Source organism: Macaca thibetana, chromosome 14 (genome assembly GCF_024542745.1).
Source record: "Macaca thibetana thibetana isolate TM-01 chromosome 14, ASM2454274v1, whole genome shotgun sequence".
Taxonomy (NCBI): domain Eukaryota; kingdom Metazoa; phylum Chordata; class Mammalia; order Primates; family Cercopithecidae; genus Macaca; species Macaca thibetana.
In genome coordinates, this window is record NC_065591.1 from 63,353,280 (window position 1) to 63,362,105 (window position 8,826).

An 8,826-nucleotide genomic window follows, 5' to 3' on the forward strand; every position below is an offset into this window, starting at 1 on the left:
AATTTTAATAAAGTCCAACTTACCAATTTTTTCTTTCATGGATTGTGCTTTTACTGTTGTATCTAAAACGTCATTGCCAAAGCCAAGGTCACCTAGATTTTCTCCTATATCATCTTCTAGAAGTTTTGTAGTTTTGCATTTTATGTTTATATCTATGATTCATTTTGAGTCAATTTTTGTGAAAATGTAAAATCTATGTCTAGTTCCAATTTCTTTTCTTTTCTTTTTTTTTTTTTTTGGCTTATGGATATCTAGTTGTTCCAACACCACTTGTTGAAAAGACCATCCTTTCTCCATTGAATTGCCTTTGGTCCTTCGTCAAAGATCAGTTGAGATCTGTTTCCAAGCTCTCTATTCTGTTCCATTGATCCGTGTGTTAATTCTTTTGCCAATACCACACTGTCTTGATTACTGTAGCTTTATAGTAATTTTTGAAGTTGGGTAGTGTAGTGTCAGTTCTCCAATTTTCCTCCTCTTCAGTGTTACTATTCCAGGTCTTTTCATTTTCCTTGTAAACTTTAGAATTAGTTTGTTGATAACCACAAAATAATTTGCTGTGATTTTGATTAAGATTGCATTGAGGCTGGGTGCAGTGGCTCATGCCTGTAATCCCAGCACTTTGGGAGGCCAAGGCAGGAAGATCATGAGGTCAGGAGTTTGAGACCAGCCTGGCCAACATAGTGAAAAAGATAGTTTTATTTCTTCCTTCCCAACCTTTTATTTCCTTGTCTTGTCTTATTGGACTAGCTAGGGCTTCAATATGATGTTGAATAGGAGTGGCGAGAGGGGGACATCTTTACCTTATTCTAATCTTAGGGAGAAAACTTCTAGTTTCTCACCATTAAGTATACCCTAGCTGTAGGGTTTTTTTGGTAGTTGTTCTTTAACAAGTTAAGGACAGTTCCCCTCTACTAGCTTGAGTAAGTGAAGGCTGGATTTCTGAAGCTTCAGTGTGAAATGATGTGAAATGCTGTGTGACATCCAGAGGGGGATGTTGGAGTTAAGCAGAGTACCTAGGAGAGGGGACTGGGATGGAGAAAGAGCAGGGAATCACTGGCATATCCATGATGCCCGAAGTCATGGCTATGGATGTGATTGCCAGGGAAGTATGTGCTGCTGTTGGTCAGGCAACTGGTCACCTTGAACAAAAATAATCACAACTCTGTGCATGATAAATACCTGTGACTCTAAATGTGTGTTCCTGAGGATAGCCTGGCTACCTCACTAGGACCACAGTGTAAATATTGTTGATGGCCTGCTGTACCTTAGGCACCGTGCTAGACAGTGCCTTGCATTATCAGGTTATCTCATTTAATCCTTGCAATTTTCAAGATGAGTACTGTTAATCCAATTACCAGATTGAGAAAACAGAAACCCAGAGGGTTTCAATATCTTACCCAGGTGAGAGCGCTCATAAGACAGGGCCGAAAGTGACTCTGAAGCCTATGCTTGCCCTGCTCTCCCACACTGCCCACAGGATTTGGGCAAGGAGAAAAAACAGGCTCAGATGGGAATGACTGCAGGGAGTCTGAGGAGAGGACCCACGTCCATTGGGTCATCTGGAGTGGCCTGAGGCTCAGCACCACTCCCACCAGGAGGGAAGGGCTTGCTTGACCCAAAGTTCCTAGCCTGGAGTGTCTAGTCCCACACTGCAAGGAGAGCTGCAAGTCTAAGGGGAACCTCCACCTCCAGAATTCAGGCAATGGTGGCTAAGATGAGAGGACAGTTATCCATCCACTGACCCTGGCGCCTCACACTCTTAAACCCTGGTCTTCCACATACCCTGACCCAGCATACCTGTACTCTCCAACCCCCAAGGATGGGCCTGCGCTGAGTCTGTGTGCTGCTTTACAGAGTTTGAATAATTCAAGCCCCAGAGGCCTGAGGTATCAGTTTCCTTTGCTCTGTTGTCATGGGGACAGGTGTCTTAACACCTGTGTAATGCACAGGTATAATTAAGCTAATGAAAGGGCAAAGAGGGAAGGGCTGCTGTCCTGTGCCTCAGATGACTCTGGGCTGATCAAGGGAGTCCCTGGTCCCTGTTCTGCTGAGAGAGCAGCAGGCCCATCTAGAGTCCAGGTGTGGGGAATGGAAGAAGGAAGGAAGGAATGAGGGATGAAACAGAAGTAGGAGAAAGGGAGAGAGAGTGGAAAGAGGCAGGCAGGGGGCGATCAGAGTCAGGGAGGCAGAGAGACCAAGAAAGTTACAGAGGGAAAGAGAAGGAAACAGAGACAGAGTGAAAGGCAAAGCGGGTGGGGAGCATAGGAAAGGGCAGAGGCAGAGGCAGAGGCCAGAAGAGGCAAGGACCAGCAGAGAAGAAAGACAGACCAAGTACTAAACTCCAGGGGCAGGCACAAATTGGAGGGTCAGAAGACTGGAGGGGCTGCAGGGCCCGCTGGAGGGTGGTTGGACCCGCCAGAGATCTCAGTCTTACTTCTGACTTCTAGGTACTGTCCATACCATCCTTGCCAGCTGGGCCTAATTTTGCCCTAGGTCTGGCCAGGAGGCGTCACACCCAGAGACCTGCCCCACCTCTTGCAGTGCCAGGACCATGGGGCTCCGGAGCCACCACCTCAGCCTGGGCCTTCTGCTTCTGTTTCTACTCCCTGCAGGTATGAAGCTCGTGGTGCTGCTATTCCTGTTCTCCCAAAATCCCTTTCCATGTAGTCTCTCTTGTGTTTCTCCTCAGTACCTGTTTTGAGAACAAGCTCTGTATTCGGGGAGTGTGGAGAAGAGGGGTGCTGAAGTGGGTGAGAGGAGACTTGCCTGGCTAAGGTGGGAACAATGAGTGGGGAGCTTCCAGAGACAGGGTTGGGAAAATCAGAGGGGCCAGATGCTGAAGGGCCTGCCGGCCAGGCCAGGTCTTTCTCCTGCAGACGATGGGGGCAGCACTGAAAGGTTTCAGCAGCATACTAGCCTGGTCAGATGTACATGCTTAAAAGCATGGTCTATGGGCATGGGAGGGGTAGGAGGTGAGCCTCGGGGGAGGGGGTGACAGTGAAGGGAAGGGCCTGGCCTGGAGGGGAGAGGGCAGACTCAAGATCATGTTTAGTGAAATCTGGAGGATTTGAATGATCTGACAGGATCTGGAGATTAACTGGATTCCAAGAGGAGGAGGCAGGAGAGGGAGAAGGGAGGGATAATTCCCAGATTTCCAGCTGAGGTCACTATTGCAGCTGAGGGCATGCTATTTGCTGAGATAGGAAACATGGGATAGGAAGTAGGTTTCAGAGCATGGAGGGAGGAAGCGAGTTCAGTTGAAAGTGCCTGTGGGAAACTCAGGAGTGGACTGTACTCTATTTGGGTCTGGAGCTCAGGAGAAAAATCTGGGATGAAGAAAAAGAAGGAAGCCAAGGACAGTATTCATGGGAACAATATTTAGGTCAGGGATTGAGGAAAATGTGTGTCAGGAAAGCCTGGGGAAGAGTGTGTTTTCAGAAGGAAGGAATGTTCCATCGCATCAGAAGTTTTGAAGAAACCAGCTTGAGATGGAGAAGTGGAAACAGGTTTGAGAGAGACAGGAGGGGGCAGAGCAGTGGGGTTCAGAATCCCTGGGTGAAAGTCTGGACTCTTGTGGCTTGTTTGGATCCCTCTAGCATTTGTGGAGAGGCAGGCAGACTCCAGGTCCTTGAAAAGGGAAGGGTGGAGGAGAAATTTGTCAGCCTAGTGCCAAAAGATAGTAACAATTCACTCCATGGCCTTTATCTTGTGTGTCCCTGCAGGCAAGCCAGGGAGGAACTAGAGCCACAGCTAGAGCAAGAAAGGGCAGACACAGGAGGACACTCATAAGGACAGGGCCTCAGCCCTGGGAGTGGAGGGTGTGAGCAAAGGCCCTGAGACTAGGGCCTGGGATGGACAACCCTCCTTACTGACCCTCCAGAGTGCCTGGGAGCTGAGGGCCGGCTGGCTCTCAAGCTGTTCCGTGACCTCTTCGCCAACTACACAAGTGCCCTGAGACCTGTGGCAGACACAGACCAGACTCTGAATGTGACCCTGGAGGTGACACTGTCCCAGATCATCGACATGGTGCGTTGTGGTAGTGGTACAGCTGTGGAGTCTTACCTGTCACAGTGTCAAGAAATGAAGGGGTGAGAGACTGGGATTTCTCTCCACAGAAATTCCTTTTCTGTAAATGTTAATATTAACAAAGATAGCAGTTACCAACTGTTGGATACTGACTGTTGGGTGTCTACCTTGTGCCCAACATTTTGCACTCCTGAACTTATTGAATCCCTCCTAAGCGGGGATTCTCACCTCATGTAACTGCTGAGGAAATGGGCCCAGAAAAGAGAAGAGCCCACTAAGGTTACATGGCAAAGTCAGGTCTGGGTGGGAACTGGACAGTATGGACAAGTCAGGTTTGTGGGTGCTGACCAGAGCCCTGCAGGGGAGTGTGCACAGACGGGGCAGGATATGCATATACATGTCCACATCTCTGCCATCCCCTGCCCCCACTAGGATGAACGGAACCAGGTGCTGACCCTGTATCTGTGGATACGGCAGGAGTGGACAGATGCCTACCTACAATGGGACCCCAATGCCTATGGCGGCCTGGATGCCATCCGCATCCCCAGCAGTCTTGTGTGGCGGCCAGACATCGTACTCTATAACAAGTACTGCCTATCTGGGCTCTTCCCCTCTCCTACCCCTCTCTAGACTTGCCCTTAGCCATGGGTGTGCACTGATCCCCTCTCCCTACCACACAACCCGGTTGCCATGCTGCCCTGGAAACTTTTCCCCAGGACCCTTCTAAGCTGCCAGGCATTCACAGCCCCTCCATGGCACCCCCACTTTAGGCTATCCCAGGCCAGCCCAGGCTGAACGTCTCCTGGGAACCTACTGTGTGGTCCAGGGCAGATGCCTGGATCACAAGGGCCTCTCTAGGGCACATTTTTAGCCCTAAGTTTCTCAGGGCTCCCCCAAGAGCCTGTCTAAGGTTCTCTTTCCTCTAGGACATCTGGAACACTGCTTTATTTTCTCTGGGGCCCCTCTGCATATTTTCTCTGGGGCCCCTCTATAAGTTTTGCAGATGTCCCCCAAGGGAAGTCATTGTGTGTCCCGGAGTTGCCTCTGGGTTCTGCAGAGGCCTGTTTATACGTCCTCTGGCTACGTCTGTGTCCCTTCTGGGCCCTTTAGGCGCCACCCCTTCCAAGCAGCGGGTCTCTCTAGGTGCACTCCACCCTCTGTGTTGCTTTGTTCTGAAAACGAGAGTCAAATTAACGAAAGAAAAACAAGCAGAAGTTTATTTATTTATTTATTTATTTATTTGAGACGCAGTCTCCCAGGCTGGAGTGCAGTGGCGCCATCTCCGCTCACTATAAGCAACGCCTCCCGGGTTCACGCCATTCTCCTGCCTCAGCCCCCCAAGTAACTGGGACTACAGGCGCCCACCACCACGCCTGGCTAATTTTTTTGTATTTTCAGTAGAGACGGGGTTTCACCGTGTTAGCCAGGTTGGTCTCGATCTCCTGACCTCGTGATCCACCCGCCTCGGCCTCCCAAAGTGCTGGGATTACAGGCGTGAGCCACCATGCCCGGCCACAAGCAGAAGTTTATTAACCTGCTGTATCCATCACGGGAGAGGCCTTAGTTCAAAAGTATTTCTCTCTGAAGGCAGTGGCTTAGAGGCCTTGCTTAAATAGAAATTCAAGAAAGATCCAGTAAGTTGTAAATAGTGGCAAGACAAAGGAGAGCAGTTCCAGCCTTTAAAAGGCGAGAAAACGTGGGAAGAGGGTAAAATCTGTTCCCAGATTCCTCTGGCACCTACTGGTGCCCTTTGGAAAAGCAAGTGCTGTCTCCAGCAAGGAAGGGCTGGTGTCTTGCCATCAGGCCAGCAGCTGCTGGGGCCAGATGCTCCCCTGCGTCGTGTCTCGAACTTAATGAGCCTCAATATTCTGGGGAGAAGTTTTGGTTTCTTTCAGACCCTGGGGGTCTGCCCTGGGCTCCTGGACTCCAGGGCTGCTTCTCGGGCTGGACAGCCTGAGTGAGCCAAGCCCCGCCCCGCCTGCCCGCAGGGCTGACGCGCAGCCGCCAGGCTCGGCCAGCACCAACGTGGTCCTACGCCACGATGGCACCGTGCGCTGGGACGCACCGGCCATCACGCGCAGCTCGTGCCCCGTGGACGTGGCGGCCTTCCCGTTCGACGCCCAGCGCTGCGGCCTGACGTTTGGCTCCTGGACTCACGGCGGGCACCAACTGGATGTGCGGCCGCGCGGCGCTGCCGCCAGCCTGGCGGACTTCGTGGAGAACGTGGAGTGGCGCGTGCTGGGTATGCCGGCGCAGCGGCGCGTGCTCACCTACGGCTGCTGCTCAGAGCCCTACCCCGACGTCACCTTCACGCTGCTGCTGCACCGCCGCGCCGCCGCCTACGTGTGCAACCTGCTGCTGCCCTGCGTGCTCATCTCGCTGCTTGCGCCGCTCGCCTTCCACCTGCCCGCCGACTCGGGCGAGAAGGTGTCGTTGGGCGTCACGGTGCTGCTGGCGCTCACCGTCTTCCAGCTGCTGCTGGCCGAGAGCATGCCGCCGGCCGAGAGCGTGCCGCTCATCGGTGAGCAGCAGGGCGGGGCCGCGACAGGGCCTGGGTCTGCCGAACGGCCCGCTTCAGAGAATGAGGCGGGGGCGTCCTGGGAACGTCCCCTAATTTTGAGGGGAAAGGATTAGCTCCTTCCAGGGAGAACACCCCTCACGACTGGGTCTTGATGGTGGAACATCAGTATCCCCAGATCCTAGTAATAGGCAAAATCCATCGACTGCTCACTGTGTGCCAGGCACTCCCCTAAGCACTTGACCTTTATTAACTCAGGTAAACATCACCACAAACCTAGGAAGTAGGTCCTCTGGTTATCCCATTTGTACAAAAAGGATTCGTATCTTACCCCAGCTCATGCCCATCGTTATTTGAGAGTGGGACTGTCCTGGATTGTGTATGAGTGCAGCTTCCAGCAGTGAGGGGAGCAATTAGGGAGCAGTAGCTTCTGATCACCCACGTGTAGGAATGAAGGATGGGGAGAACTTGGCCCTTACCTCCTTCCTGCTTCCATCCATGGGGCTTGGAGGGTCTGGAGAGCCTCATGGTGGGCTTATTTCCATTTGTGTAGAGGTGACTAGGAAGCTCAGGATCCACAGGCTTTTTGTTTTGAGTCCCAATTGGCTTTCTCTCTCTCTTGCAGGGAAGTACTACATGGCCACTATGACCATGGTCACATTCTCAACAGCACTCACTATCCTTATCATGAACCTGCATTACTGTGGTCCCAGTGCCCGCCCAGTGCCAGCCTGGGCTAGGTCCCTCCTGCTGGGACACCTGGCACAGAGCCTGTGCGTGCAGGAAAGAGGGGAGCCCTGTGGGCAGTCCAGGTCACCTGAGTTATCCCCTAGCCCCCAGTCTCCCAAAGGAGGAGCTGGCCCCCCAGCGGGCCCTTGCCACGAGCCACGATGTCTATGCCACCAGGAAGCCCTACTGCACCATGTAGCCACCATTGCCAATACCTTCCGCAGCCACCGAGCTGCACAGCGCTGCCATGAGGACTGGAAGCGCCTGGCCCGTGTGATGGACCGCTTCTTCCTGGGCATCTTCTTCTCCATGGCCCTGGTCATGAGCCTCCTGGTGCTGGTGCAGGCCCTGTGAAGGGTAGGACTAAGTCACAGGGATCTGCTGCAGCCACAGCTCCTCCAGAAAAGGACAGCCATGGCCAAGTGGTTGCTGGTCTTTAAGCCAGCCAGTCTCTCCCCACTGCTCCTAAGACCCTGGGACACTTGACTTCACAATCCACAAGGGAGCACTCATTGTCTACACACCCTAACTAACGGAAATCCAGAGCCTGCCACTCCCCTAATTCCAAAAAAAAAGAAGAACTCTACAAAGGCCAAGGTCACAGAGTACAGTCTTGGAGGGACAGAATTGTTTGTGCTGGGTACTAGAGCTCTCAGTGGAGAGCGTGCGGGTTATTATGAGAAACTGAACTGAACTGCTCCGTTTCCTGTCTTCCTTCCTAGGTGGCTTCTTTGCAGGGCATTGGGTCTTACCTTTCCCTGCCGAGGGGCTCAGGGAAAAGGATTGGGGATTCTCAGTTAAGTTTCCAGAGCAGGAGGCCCTACAGACATTTGGCCCCAAATCCCCGACTCAATAAAGTAAGCGTGTACCTAGCACCTCCTCGATGCCCTGTATTACCCTTGAGGTCTGTGGTAGTGGAAGCTGGGGGTCCAGGTCTGTCTGTACTTCAGGTCTGTCTCATGGCCACTGGTGCAAGTCCAAGTCCAAGTTCAAAGCCTGAGAACCTGAAGTTCTAATGTCCAATGGTAAGAGAAAGATGTCCCAGCTCCAGGAAGGAGCATGAATTTGCCTTTCTCCTACTTTTTTGTCTTCTCCATGCCCTCCCACATTGAGAGTGGAACTTTCCACTTAGTCCATCAACTCACACGCCAGTCTCCTGCTGAAAACCCTCACAGACACATCCAGAAATAACGCTTTCCCAGCTGTCCATGTATCGCTGGTGTCCATGGTGGTGGATTATCAGAACTTATTAATGTCACTGTCACTAAAGTTGGTATATAACCCCCCACTGCTAAATATGACGAGCTTAAAAAAAAAAAAAAGAACTTAGGCAACCTAGGGAGACCCTGTCGCTACAAAAAACACAAAAATTAGGTGTGGTGGCACGTATCTGTAGTCCCAGCTACTTGGGAGGCTGAGGTGGGAGGATCTCTTGAGCCCAGGAGTTTGAGGCTACAGTGAGCCATGATGAGAGGAGCCTCAGGACTCATGGATTAGAGCAGAAGTTACATCTGTGCTGACAAAAGAATGGGATTTGGCTGAGGTGCTGATGG

General features: G+C 52.0%; 2 protein-coding genes across 2 annotated transcripts in view; both read left to right on the top strand.

Moving 5' to 3' along the window:
* RNF121 (ring finger protein 121) overlaps window positions 1-8,826 on the top strand; it is a 231,211-nt gene that overhangs the window by 86,906 nt on the left and 135,479 nt on the right. The window lies entirely within an intron of this gene.
* Window positions 577-8,145, top strand: CHRNA10 (cholinergic receptor nicotinic alpha 10 subunit). Its single transcript, XM_050756550.1, has 5 exons — window positions 577-2,612; window positions 3,881-4,026; window positions 4,459-4,613; window positions 6,015-6,547; window positions 7,170-8,145. Exons 1-5 carry the CDS (start codon window positions 2,552-2,554, stop codon window positions 7,625-7,627), a joined length of 1,353 nt encoding a protein of 450 aa, XP_050612507.1. The 5' UTR covers window positions 577-2,551; the 3' UTR covers window positions 7,628-8,145.

Bases quoted from the DNA above. Each gene is read 5' to 3' on its own strand.
- CHRNA10 (XM_050756550.1), top strand. From the start codon at position 2,552: ATGGGGCTCCGGAGCCACCACCTCAGCCTGGGCCTTCTGCTTCTGTTT. The intron at 4,027-4,458 runs GTGCGTTGTGGT...TGCCCCCACTAG, and splicing joins TGTCCCAGATCATCGACATG to GATGAACGGAACCAGGTGCT. The intron at 4,614-6,014 runs GTACTGCCTATC...GCCTGCCCGCAG, and splicing joins GACATCGTACTCTATAACAA to GGCTGACGCGCAGCCGCCAG.